This window comes from Sinohyriopsis cumingii, chromosome 10 (genome assembly GCF_028554795.1).
Source record: "Sinohyriopsis cumingii isolate HCF-2022 chromosome 10, ASM2855479v2, whole genome shotgun sequence".
NCBI classification, from domain to species: domain Eukaryota; kingdom Metazoa; phylum Mollusca; class Bivalvia; order Unionida; family Unionidae; genus Sinohyriopsis; species Sinohyriopsis cumingii.
Genome location: NC_142970.1, coordinates 36992438 through 37007223, shown reverse-complemented (window position 1 = coordinate 37007223; position 14786 = coordinate 36992438). Strand labels below are relative to the sequence as shown.

The window sequence follows — 14786 nt, the reverse complement described above, 5'->3', positions numbered from 1 at the left end:
CCCCCCCCTTCAATTTTCTTTTTTAAATGGTCTTGTCAAGCAGAGTATGAGCAGCTCTTAACTTGGGAGATTTTCTGCCCATGATGGTTAGTCATAAACATACAGCCTTGTGTGGCCCAGAACCGTCATTAGACTTGGTTGATTAAATCCCGGATTTCTCGTTTCCAGTGGCAAATAGACTGGCTTAATTTACAGCCCGTTTGTGATATTGTTTGCAAAAACGGCAAAATATATTTCCCTCAGAGTCGATCAATTTAAGCCATGGATAATTATCAGCCAAATGTAGCTGAAAATGTATTCGTCATTTTTTACATTTTATGCTGATAGAGAGTCTGGCTTATGTCTCTTTGGCAGGCCTCTCACCTTATCCCTCCAATTTCACGTAAAGCTTCCTTCTCTGAACTGTCATGACCATCCTTGCAGAAATAACTCTGTAAACCCATTTTACACAAATAAAAAAGATGCATCCCTTGACAACTATCTGTACTGAAGTATCCTAACATACATTTTGTCATTAACTGCAAAGTCCGCACTCCTTTAGCATAAATAAAGCCATACTATTTTGCTTATAAACAATGTCACACATCTGTATAATCAATTAATAAAATTTAATGATCCATTACTGTCATTCAATCAGTTCATAAAGGAAACAGACACTTGTGTCTGTAAAGTACCTTTCATTAATTTCATTGGGTTGACTGTAAACAACAATCAAATGGCGATCCACTTGTTAATATCTACGTTAAGCAAACACAATAAAGCAACAGGTCGTTTCTAACACTGCTAATTAATCATGTCGGGTTTGTTTCATTTGAAGTGTTTTGACTGGCTAGTATTTTTATCGCTTATTCCAATATGTAGTCAATCAATAAAAGCACTCGCGCATGACTACATAGTGTAGGAACTGTTTGGTGCTAGGTCTTACGGACCAATAAAGGCCTTGTGTAGCGTGTTCCGGTGTTGACTGACATCGGAACAAGCGTCCAAATTTTATAGAATATATCACACACTTGGCAGTACATATTGAAGCTTTTCCACACAACTTACTTATTGTTATGTCTTTCATCAAATAAATTCAAATTCTCACACAAGTCAAAGGACGTTTTTCAAGTTCCAGTGACCTACATTTCCGTTGGTTGGTAGTAATTGGTTAAAAGAATGATAAATATATTAAACGAAACGAAGCTATTTAAACACGTTCTTCAATATGAGTATAATTTTATTCGTTTTGTCAAAGAATCCGATTTCGGCATTCCCGGCTTCCATCGCATTCAAAGCTTTACGGAACACGCGTCCATGTGCTACTGCCAGATTATGATTCCATCAGTATAAAGACAGCGAAGTAAGTAAACTACATTGGATTTAGATTTGTGGAAGAATATCGATATGGGCTGCCATTTATGTGAAATATTCTATAAAATGTTTACTCTACATCTCCTGTCAGTTCACTCGGAACATGTTACTCAAGGTCGCTATTTGAAATACAGGAGTCTGACTCCTGTGTTTATAGACAGGTTTATCTGCCACTGAGCCAAATTTAATGGCCGATGCCATTCTCTATCATGTGGTACAACAGCCATGTGAATTCGTCTCTCGAAGTATCAGGGACAGGGGCTAGTCCTACAATGTAAGACATAGCACATGTTGGTTTTATTTTAGTGCTGACGCCCAAAACAAATATCAGCATCAAGGTCTTACATGTATGATTAGACCAGTGGCCATTTTTTATGCACATATTTGATGTCGCATGCACCTGCCTGATATAAAAATTCATAAAAAAATAATACATGAGTGAGGTCAAAAAGGTCCATATTTTTGGATAGTTATTTTGAAGCACAACATAATCATACCACACACATGACCTGACAAGTCTACTGAAGTTCTTAGAATAAAATGTTTATGCACCCCAACCCCTAGCTACGATGTCGTAGCCTCAACCACAACAAATCAAGTTGAGGCTACGAACTGATCCCATATCATGTAATGGAGCAAAAAAATCATCACTAAAGTGAGAAAAACAAACAGTGTAGAAATCAACTACATAATTATAATCATGCTGTGAAAGAAGTTTGGCTTATTTTGAATTTATTAAGCCCGTACACGATAAAATAAATTGGCATGTTTACACTAACCTCATTCTGTCCGCCATGACAGATAACACGAGGCTCTCACCGTTACCTCTTTTCTACGTAAAGCTTGCCAGATCATATTTGGATATTCTACGCTATATTATTATCAATCAAGTGCGAATAATCGCTTCTTGGTGGAATTTCAAAGTTGCCGATAAACCATATTTACTTTTAATGCGCAGAATTTCTGACCCAAACGGTGCCAAATGTTTACTACGATTTGTTTACATTTCCAAATAAGGCGTCAATGTCCTTATATGGCACACAAACAAACGAGGCTGAGAACGGAAGTAATCATTATTTGAAATAATATGGCAGACATCTAAATGAAAATATCGGCTAAAAAAGGTAAACGAGATTTTACAACTATTTCTACAATGATTTTCGATACTTCCTGTATTAAATAAGAGGACTACTCAATTTATTGGATTATATGCGAGGACTATGTTTAAAGTGTTACTATTAGGCTAAAAGAGCGCCGGGTGTGAATCACACCCGGCTTGCTCCATTAACACGTATATGCTCATGTTAGTACCCTGTCCACGAGGAACGAGTAAGGGTACTAATATTAGTACTACCCAAACCCTATTGTATACATGCATTTTTCACATCCAAAGGCCATTTTCTGACAGCATGTGGTGCTCACAGTGCAAACGCAAGCCCTTTTCCTGGGTGATACTATTGAAAAACATTATCTACTAAATAGCTTGATGCAGTTCAGAATAGTTATCATCCAAGCCGTTATTGAGATATATACTACTTGCCTTGAACCCGTGTTTCTACTGCTTTGGGTGGCTAGCTCTACTTCCTAGCCAACTATTGGTATTTCAGTGGCTACATACTGTGCAGTGACTATGGGAGGTGGACATGTTTCGCGTCAATTTCAAGAGCAACACAAGCCCGAAACACCTGGACATAGTTCACAAATATATCCAACTCTTTAATTATTACACAATAATAGTTCAGAAACTCACACCATACCCCTAAGAAATTTGCCAGGGGCCGATATGCAAAACTGACTCCTGCCAACTTAAGTATTTTGTGCAAAATAATTTCTATCAAAAGTTTTGTACATATCACATATTTAAACATTATTTAGCTTAATGGTTTGAAGGAAATTAAATTTTATGCAAAAATAATATTATTACTTTTTAAGAAAAGTGACCACATTGCATCAAAAAAGCATTGCATTTTGTAAAATGTGTGCCGATACATGCCTTCTTAAAAAGAATTTAAATTGTATGCAATGGAAGATGTCTTCTGTCTTTTCTTTTACTGTCATAGTCAGGAAATACTCAAATTTTCATTTACAATGTTGACTGAATGCTGAGAATGGATTTTACAGTTCCAAGAGGTGACTGACTATGAGACACACTCTTAGTTATCAATGATAGAACTTCTTTAATCGGGAAGCAAATATTTCTTTAATATTTTTTTTAAGTGTACAAAGTAAGAAAAATATCACAAGACATTTACATTTATAATGTACTTTAAAAGTAATTTTATTCTGACACAGACAAAAATTCCTGACCTGATATTCTTGCTATAGTGATGCTGATAAAGGGTGGGGGGTACACAGTGGCCTTGCTAACTTAGAAACTTAACAAAAAAGTACAAAGGAAGGAAATATAATGAGGCTAATTTATACAAATTACTTGCATATGCATAAAGAACAAGAAAACAATAACATGTGGTTCGCTGCACCAATAAAATTTTTTATCAGATTTCTTAACGGGACAGGGGACAGTTTTTATGATCAAATTTAATGTCGCATGCACCTGCCTAATATAAAAATTCATAAAAATTAATACATGAGTGAGGTCAAAAAGGTCCATATTTTTGGATAGTTATTATGAAGCACAACATAGTCATATCACACATATGACCTGACAAGTCTAATGAAGTTTATAGAATAAAATGCTTATGCACCCCAACCCCCATTGTATACATGCATTTTTCACATCCAAAGGCCATTTTTTGACAGCATGTGGTGCTCACAGTGCAAACACCAGTCCTTTTCCTGGGTGATACTATTGAAAAACATTATCTACTAAATAGTTTGATGCAATTTAGAATAGTTGTCATCCAAGCCATTTTTTATGACATTCTACTTGCCTTGAACCCACATGGCTACTGCTGTGGGAGGCTAGCTCTACTTCCTAGCCGACTATTGGAATTTCGGTGGCTTCATACTGTGCAGTGACTACGGGAGGTGGACATGTCTCTCACTTTCAAGAACAACACAAGCCAGAAACACCTTGTTCACAAATATATCCAACTCTTTAATTATTACACAATAATAGCTCAAAAACTCACACCATACCCTTAATATACAATTTCAAGGTGCTACATATTAAAGCAGCTAATAAAATCCTCTGAGTTACACTATATATAGTTCCCTACTTGACCTCAGGACACAATTAGCATTTTAAATAAAAAAGACATTACCGAATGGAAAATAACATTTACAGAAACGATCACCTGGATTATGTATAATTCACTTTGAAATTTCCTTAACCTAGACACAAAGAAACATATTTACTTCTTCTACTAATAATAATACAGATTTTAAACCCATACATACAGAGAATAATTTAGGTATGTATTAGTTGTTTACAATGAATAAACAAAAAAAATCAATTTGGGTCAAGCAGAAATGAACTCAATTTTGGACAAGGTCAAGTCCAACATATAATGTTACATTGCAATAACATATAATGAAATTTAAAAAAACAACAACTAAGAAACGATTAAATAAAATATACATAACATATTGCAGAATAGCTTTTCCATTTCTTTAGCAAACCTGAAACTGGATGGGTTGCATTTAGGGTAATAAAGAAACCTATAGGTTCTGGGCTCTCAAGGTCAGAGGTTATGGTCATAATAAGTATAAGAAAATAATGTTTTCTGCACAGTAAGTTATGGTCAAGACTGCATATACATTGACCAAAGATTGTGGTCATTGAGACCCATTGGTAAGCAATATCCATGGTTGGTCATAGTCCGTAAAACACTTGAAACTGCCAAAATCACATTATCATGATCTTTCAACAGTTATCTGATAGCAATGTTGTAGCAAGAAAGTCAACCCTCTCCTCCAACAAAACTTAGTTACTGTGGTTGCAACACCACTGTCTGATACTATTAAACATAATTTGAAATACCACTGTTTAATCAAAATGCAGACAGCTTGTGATTGAATCAAAATTTGAAATGTTAAAATAATAAATAATCATTTGTTTTATAAACTTAGCCATGCAGTTATGATCAAATTTAGTAGGCTCTATTTGAGTTTATGTGCAAACAGATCCACGGCTGGTTTCATTTTTAAGGAGAACAATAGCTCCACCTGGTGAGCAGTTTGGTAACTATGACAGCGCAGTACAGGTAGCAGGAATTCATTGCAAATTGTGTTCTGCTTCTGGTAGTTGAACATATGTGACAGCTAGTTTCAGGCAAATATAACAAAAGTAAGCATTGAAAGAACATATCTATCACATACTGATCTTAACTTATTGTCCCACATGTTGACTGATCTATTCTTTATTTTCACGTTTTCAGACTTTGCCTACTTTGCTATTTTGGAACACCACAGAAAAGATTGACAGCCTAAGAGAAGATCAGAATTTAAGAAGGTACGAAAACAAAAGACATGGCAGAAAGAGCACAAGCCATTCCACTACTGTTTACCCAAGGAACTCATTACGAAGTGGGTCACAGCATTGGTTCTGTTTTCAGAGAGCGGATACAGAACTACTTCAACTGTTCCACCAACGTTCAATCATGCCTGGTTCCATTTTATGACAGTAAAAAAGGAAGGAACATATTTGATGAATATCTAATTGCAGCTGAAAAATGTTTCCCTCAGTATGTTAGAGAAATTCATGGAGTGGCGGATGGAAGTGGAATGCAATTTGAGCAGTTGTTCCTATTGAACATTGCAAAGGAAATATACAATATGAATTACAAACCCATTGAGCCTGAGCCTGAGAAGCATGTGTATGGTTGTTCATCTGTATGTCTTAACACACAAGATGTAAAACTTATGGCTCATAACGAGGACTGTGAACCAATGATTGGTCCCTACCCCTACCTTGTCACTGCTCATATTGTTGACCCAGGAGCCAGAACTGGAATTGTCACATGTGAGGAGGAACAATTTACATCATTCTGCTATCCTGGAACAATGCCAGGCTATGCATTTGGGTTCAACAAGTATGGTATTGTCATCACAATAAATGAGATTCTTGCAAAGAATGTAAGTGTTGGTTCCTCACCTGTAAGTTTTATTGCCAGAGCTTTCATGTCTGCATCAAGTGTGGATGAGGTAGTAAGAATATCACGTAACCAAGGTTACGGCTGTGCAGATGCATTCAATGTTAACATAGGGTCATTGAGTAGCAAGGAGATGTGGTCATTGGAGATTGGACCAGGGAAACCGGAGAGCCCCCTCAAACTCACATCAATTGAGGAACAAAAAGATCCTGAAAAACCATGTCATTATTATCATTTCAACCATTTTATTCATTTGGAGGGAGTTGAACAACGCCATAATGTGCCATGCACATTTGCACGTGCAAAACATGTGAATGACATGATGTCACCAAGGACTGTCAGAGATGTCAAGATAATACTTGGGGATTCCAAAGATACCAAATATCCTATATTCAGGACACCACGTTACACAGATCCAGCTCTTACCGTCTGCACAGCCTTCTTTGATATTTTGCAGAAAACCATGGAAATATATACAAAAAATCCAGACACAGATGATCCACCTCTCTTGAAACTTCCAATGACATTTTAATGCATAAAGAACAACACTAAGAAAGGATCTTATCAGCGTTCAACATTGTCCTTCTTTCATGCGTCAAAAATTTGTATCAGAAATCAATTTTTAAAACAATTACAGAATTTCTTTGCTTCAAGAACATGTAAAGCAAGTTAATGTCTAAGAGGTTTCATACTTTCCCATTCCATATATATATATATATATATATATATATATATATATATATATATATATATATATATATATAATGAAATTATAAATCTTTTCTGAGCTTGTACTTAACAAACCATTCACTTGTCACCTGGCCTTTTGCCTTTTGGTGCATGAAATATTTATTTTTATGGTTTAAAATCAGGCAGTGGCTCTTCTCATTTGTCTGAGGAAAAAATCAGTCAATATTCTTTACAGTTTTGTAAGTGAACACAAATTTTTTCAGTAAATTTCTTTAAAGTATTCTTTCCCCTCTTTGATAAAATTGCTGCCTTTATCAAAATTAAATCACTTTTTTGTAAGTTTACGAAATCCTCCATAACGGTTCATCAAAACATTAAATAGTTTGATCCACAGGTAGTTGTGCAGGAAGCCAGTTGACAAGATAAAAAGATGAGTAATAATTAAAACTTATGAAGGATGATTTTCATTACTCTTTTATATATATTTTCTAATAAAATATCTTTGGTCAGTATATAAATGTTACATTGTTTTAATATTAAATAATAATACTAATTAATGATCATTTTGCACCAATTTACCTGACAAATTCAAACCATCTGTTTTTGGACTGTGCTGTTGTGAAACTTTTTTGGAATTATTTAAACCAGTAGATAATAAATAACTATTGCTCTCTTCCTTTTTCACATATATGTAGGTTTGTTAGAAGCTGACAGTGCAGTTAATTTTACACTATTGATCAGTACTAGATACTTGAGCACTATGTGCCATGAAAGAAAGCCTTCACTCTGCCTTTTGTTAGCTCTACTGGTCATAAACCAAAACAGGCTATGGGATGGCCTGTTGTCTCTCATCTTTATTGTCCATCAATATTTTAGAGCAAGTTCTTTTTATTGTCATTTCTCCTAAGCTACAATGGAGAATTGATGTGAAATATTACATGTGTATTCATGACATGATCTAATATATGCATTTGTTACATGATCTAGTTGGTCTTAAATGAAAACGGTAGGACATCTAATATGGCTGATACAGTGGTCATCTAAAAAATCTTGTTGCCAGTTGCCCTGAATGATTGGTACTATCAACATGAAGTGTTCACTAAAAGACTTCTTATGATGTCTAGTTGGTCCTTTGATCCCAGGTGAAAATTGTGCTTATCTGGTGTCAGACATCCAGAATTGCAACCATGGCAGTCATCCTGAAAATCTTTTTATCGCTGTTCTGCTTGAACTGTCATATCAGTGTGTGGTTTTCACTGGAACATTCTTGGGTTGTCTTGTTGATTGCAAATGAAAATGGTGCTAATTTGACCTCCAGTATGGTCATCACAGTTGCCGTCTTAAAAATCTTGTTATGGCTACTTTAAGATGGTCATATGCACACAGAGGTTTTGCCAGAACAATTTTTGTAATGTTGGTCCTACATAAAAATGGTGCTGATCTGACATCCAGTATGGCTGCCATTGCTGCTCTTTTGAATCTTGTTTTCAGTACTTCTCCTCAACAGAAAACCATACTGATGTGTTTTGATATCTTATTGGTTGTAAATGAAAATCATGCCAATCTGACATGCCTTATGGCCACTGTTGTAGCCATCTTGAAAATCTTGCATGGATGGTTCTGGCTTTAAAAAACTATCAACAAATAGATCACCCACCTTTTATATATGTTAGTCCTTGTTTGATCTATATCCCATTGTCAGCAAACACATGGCACTAAACAATTAATAGCATGTGGCTATATAGTTGTCGACATGCTACATGTACTTGCATATAAATTTGCCTAGATTCTGGTCAGCTGGAGACAGCTATCATTTTGCTGAGGCTACCAAGGAGTTGAGATTATTCATTGGGAAATGAAAACGTGAAAAAATTAAAAAGTTTAACAAACATCTTTATGAGCTGCCCCACCATCAGTTAACCTGACAACCAGATATATATATATATATATATATATATATATATATATGGTATCACGGTACCAATTGTTTTTCCATATACCTCAATGCTAATGTTTTGTGAAATAAATATACTTTCTGTCCTACTTGGGCATGCATGTCACACGCTGTCATATAGAACAATGCTAGATTGTCAATTTGACAATGACATAACCAGGTACTCCATTGCATTTAAGAGAGATAACTCTACTGGAACTAGACAGGGGTAAGAGTTATCTAGTCACAACAAGCACATTTTCAGTCATGTGTACCATATTTTAAAAAAATCATAAAAAATACAAAATATGATCTAGATAGAAATTAACACAAACTCACATGTTGCCAAGAGGCTCAACTTTTTTTTAAGCCAAACAGAAAGTACAAGTCTTACATAATGCACCAATCACAGCTAGTTTTGTTCTTTAATTCTGAATACAATGTTCCATACACCTTAAGCTCCGCCCACCTGGACTTGCGCAATTGGTACCGTTATACCTATAGCAAACCTTAATTTTTCCAATAATCTGTGAAATAGTTCGGGACTGTATAAGTAACAAATATACTTAGTCTCACTTGTGAAAAACAATTTGATGAGGTACTAACCTATGTCTTATATGAATGTGTATAGAAATGTCATTGAGCTGTTTGAACTATTGTTTTCATACTTTTGCTTCACCATCAAAATCATCTTTTGAAATAAAATGAATTCTTTCAACTATGAGTTGTATCTTATTCATATCAGCAATTATTGAACTTCACATAGGTGATATGGGATAAATCACATTATATCATATTATGTAATAACTAGGTCAAAGGTCAATGTACCAAATAGTATGCACCTGTCCTACTTCAAAATGTACAATTCACCTAAAAGAAAGGAATTTATATTTGTTTGGTAGGTGCAGAACTTAACATCAGAGACAGGTGGACATGACCCAATCTTATTATAAAGTATAAGCTTTGACCACTTTACACTATCTACAGATACAAGAGGTCACTAACCACCAGTCCTCACACAAAGGTCCACCTACCCATCCTCTTTGTAACACAAATAGTAAGCTTTCCTCCTTTGTAATGTGAATAAAATTGTTTCAATAAGCCAGTCAGTCACCAAATATAGTAAATCGCAGCTTCTAAGTGGTTATGTTTGGATTGGGAGGTGAAATTAGGGGAATAAAATACAGAAAAATGCCAAATATAAACACTAAGTATAGCACATCAAATGGAGTTAAAAACAGGAGGAAAGTGTTTATCTAAAAGGGAGAGGTAGCTTATGATAAAGGAATTAAAGGTGGCAAAATCAGCAATGCGAAAAATGAGAAGTGAAAGTTTGATGACCTTACCTTGGACAAATATATGGGGCAGGGCCCAACAGGTCCAAGGACAGCCCAAAGGCAACTGTGCTATAACATCCCTTACAGGACCCAAATTTCAAGTGAAGTTGTGTTCATTTCCATCTAATATAAAAGGGTGAATAATTTAGATAATATAGATACATATAAAGTATATTTCTTCTATATAAGAATTTAATAATAATTGGCATAAGATAGAGAGAAACTTATCTCAGAGCCAAGCAGAACATACCTTATCAGTTTTTAAACTTGTAAACTTTACTGTGAGAAATTATCAAATTGCTTCTACTTACATTTGCATCAAGATTGAGGGCTAATATAATACTTCACAAATCTTCTCTTTATTTTCATAATCAGTCACTGAAAATGTGAGATTTTATTTCCTTGAAATGTTATGACTGGTGTAAGGGAGATAACTGAATGATATACATAAGGTGTGGTAACCTTGAATACATTATCCATGTAATATAGATGAGTTCATCAACAACCTGTATTAACTTCATTGCAATTAAATTATCTCAAAATACATTACTGACAAAGTGAGAACCTAACATTTAGACTCCTATGTTTAGTGGAGACCTCAAGAGTCATGTAATTTTAATTTCTAAGATGACGCAGCTCTTTCATATCACATAGTTCATATTTTCTACAATGCCGGCATGTAGAGTGCAGCCTTCCATAACCATGCAGATATCATCTCATGCCAATTTGGATTCTTGCGATGGGATGCAAAGTTTCAAGAACAGTGTGGATTTGAATGGAATGAATATGCACTGTGTGACTAAAATGGTTATCATTCTGTAATGTTGGACCAAACATGGAAATTCCACAGGAGCAGCTTGACAGAAAGAAATAGGATTAATTGAAAGTCAATAGTAGATTATAATTGGGCTTATACAAGTGCCAATAGGAAATGCTGACTTAAGGAAACTGTTCTTGTTTGTTGGTATTCACTGCTACTTCAACAAAAGGGAATGCAAGAGAACTGAACTAACTACATGAACAATTTCAAAGCAGGAGAGTGTAAAAAAAAAAAGGGACAATTAGAGCAGGACAATTCAAATCAAAATGGGAAGGAATACCAAATCCTTAATAAATTACCTAAAAATTACTCATGCCAGAACATCCCACATGGTACAAGTGATCTATCTACAAGTGTACTTAGAATGTTCTCTATCCTGGTTTATGGCATGCCTTACAAGAACAAGATAGTTGTTTTTGTACACATGATTTTTCATCTTTTGCAGGTACAATAGCCAATATTTGGCCAAAATCAACTATATTATGTTTACATAACTTATTTTGTTGCATGCATTCCAATCTAGGAGGTAACAGCACATACATAAAGGCATCAGGTAACACAAGTCTATATCTATCATAGCTATAGTTATCAAAAGTCCCCATCCAAAGCCATCTTGTGCTATTTTCTAAAGATTTCATACATTTTATTCTTAAAGAACTTTCAATATTTGACCAAAAGTGTTCAGCATACATTTGTTTTCCTACATCAAACTAGTATAGTTCATAAATGCCGCCCACATGTATGCTTTTCTATGGAAACACTGTGAGGCTATTCTTTCCTTTAGCAAACCTTAATTTTTCCAATAATCTGTGAAATAGTTCGGGACTGTATAAGTAACAAATATACTTAGTCTCACTTGTGAAAAACAATTTGATGAGGTACTAACCTATGTCTTATATGAATGTGTATAGAAATGTCATTGAGCTGTTTGAACTATTGTTTTCATACTTTTGCTTCACCATCAAAATCATCTTTTGAAATAAAATGAATTCTTTCAACTATGAGTTGTATCTTATTCATATCAGCAATTATTGAACTTCACATAGGTGATATGGGATAAATCACATTATATCATATTATGTAATAACTAGGTCAAAGGTCAATGTACCAAATAGTATGCACCTGTCCTACTTCAAAATGTACAATTCACCTAAAAGAAAGGAATTTATATTTGTTTGGTAGGTGCAGAACTTAACATCAGAGACAGGTGGACATGACCCAATCTTATTATAAAGTATAAGCTTTGACCACTTTACACTATCTACAGATACAAGAGGTCACTAACCACCAGTCCTCACACAAAGGTCCACCTACCCATCCTCTTTGTAACACAAATAGTAAGCTTTCCTCCTTTGTAATGTGAATAAAATTGTTTCAATAAGCCAGTCAGTCACCAAATATAGTAAATCGCAGCTTCTAAGTGGTTATGTTTGGATTGGGAGGTGAAATTAGGGGAATAAAATACAGAAAAATGCCAAATATAAACACTAAGTATAGCACATCAAATGGAGTTAAAAACAGGAGGAAAGTGTTTATCTAAAAGGGAGAGGTAGCTTATGATAAAGGAATTAAAGGTGGCAAAATCAGCAATGCGAAAAATGAGAAGTGAAAGTTTGATGACCTTACCTTGGACAAATATATGGGGCAGGGCCCAACAGGTCCAAGGACAGCCCAAAGGCAACTGTGCTATAACATCCCTTACAGGACCCAAATTTCAAGTGAAGTTGTGTTCATTTCCATCTAATATAAAAGGGTGAATAATTTAGATAATATAGATACATATAAAGTATATTTCTTCTATATAAGAATTTAATAATAATTGGCATAAGATAGAGAGAAACTTATCTCAGAGCCAAGCAGAACATACCTTATCAGTTTTTAAACTTGTAAACTTTACTGTGAGAAATTATCAAATTGCTTCTACTTACATTTGCATCAAGATTGAGGGCTAATATAATACTTCACAAATCTTCTCTTTATTTTCATAATCAGTCACTGAAAATGTGAGATTTTATTTCCTTGAAATGTTATGACTGGTGTAAGGGAGATAACTGAATGATATACATAAGGTGTGGTAACCTTGAATACATTATCCATGTAATATAGATGAGTTCATCAACAACCTGTATTAACTTCATTGCAATTAAATTATCTCAAAATACATTACTGACAAAGTGAGAACCTAACATTTAGACTCCTATGTTTAGTGGAGACCTCAAGAGTCATGTAATTTTAATTTCTAAGATGACGCAGCTCTTTCATATCACATAGTTCATATTTTCTACAATGCCGGCATGTAGAGTGCAGCCTTCCATAACCATGCAGATATCATCTCATGCCAATTTGGATTCTTGCGATGGGATGCAAAGTTTCAAGAACAGTGTGGATTTGAATGGAATGAATATGCACTGTGTGACTAAAATGGTTATCATTCTGTAATGTTGGACCAAACATGGAAATTCCACAGGAGCAGCTTGACAGAAAGAAATAGGATTAATTGAAAGTCAATAGTAGATTATAATTGGGCTTATACAAGTGCCAATAGGAAATGCTGACTTAAGGAAACTGTTCTTGTTTGTTGGTATTCACTGCTACTTCAACAAAAGGGAATGCAAGAGAACTGAACTAACTACATGAACAATTTCAAAGCAGGAGAGTGTAAAAAAAAAAAGGGACAATTAGAGCAGGACAATTCAAATCAAAATGGGAAGGAATACCAAATCCTTAATAAATTACCTAAAAATTACTCATGCCAGAACATCCCACATGGTACAAGTGATCTATCTACAAGTGTACTTAGAATGTTCTCTATCCTGGTTTATGGCATGCCTTACAAGAACAAGATAGTTGTTTTTGTACACATGATTTTTCATCTTTTGCAGGTACAATAGCCAATATTTGGCCAAAATCAACTATATTATGTTTACATAACTTATTTTGTTGCATGCATTCCAATCTAGGAGGTAACAGCACATACATAAAGGCATCAGGTAACACAAGTCTATATCTATCATAGCTATAGTTATCAAAAGTCCCCATCCAAAGCCATCTTGTGCTATTTTCTAAAGATTTCATACATTTTATTCTTAAAGAACTTTCAATATTTGACCAAAAGTGTTCAGCATACATTTGTTTTCCTACATCAAACTAGTATAGTTCATAAATGCCGCCCACATGTATGCTTTTCTATGGAAACACTGTGAGGCTATTCTTTCCTATAGCAAACCTTAATTTTTCCAATAATCTGTGAAATAGTTCGGGACTGTATAAGTAACAAATATACTTAGTCTCACTTGTGAAAAACAATTTGATGAGGTACTAACCTATGTCTTATATGAATGTGTATAGAAATGTCATTGAGCTGTTTGAACTATTGTTTTCATACTTTTGCTTCACCATCAAAATCATCTTTTGAAATAAAATGAATTCTTTCAACTATGAGTTGTATCTTATTCATATCAGCAATTATTGAACTTCACATAGGTGATATGGGATAAATCACATTATATCATATTATGTAATAACTAGGTCAAAGGTCAATGTACCAAATAGTATGCACCTGTCCTACTTCAAAATGTACAATTCACCTAAAAGAAAGG

General features: G+C 34.6%; 1 protein-coding gene across 2 annotated transcripts; it reads left to right on the top strand.

The window, feature by feature from the left end:
- The first annotated feature begins 1197 nt into the window (after positions 1-1197).
- Positions 1198-7770, top strand: LOC149789880 (beta-alanyl-dopamine/carcinine hydrolase-like). 2 transcript variants are annotated; one of them, XM_089971932.1, is made up of 2 exons: positions 1198-1342; positions 5694-7770. In XM_089971932.1, the coding sequence occupies exon 2, from the start codon at positions 5785-5787 to the stop codon at positions 6937-6939; it is 1155 nt and encodes a 384-aa protein (XP_089828058.1). In that variant the 5' UTR covers positions 1198-1342; positions 5694-5784; the 3' UTR covers positions 6940-7770. The 2 variants fall into 2 exon arrangements, with proteins under 2 accessions (XP_089828058.1, XP_089828059.1); XM_089971933.1 differs by lacking the exon at positions 1198-1342 and adding an exon at positions 2350-2477.
- Positions 7771-14786: the final 7016 nt, after the last annotated feature.

What these genes read in the sequence shown, in the direction of transcription:
- LOC149789880 (XM_089971932.1), top strand. Translation starts at nt 5,785, where the DNA reads ATGGCAGAAAGAGCACAAGCCATTCCACTACTGTTTACCCAAGGAACT.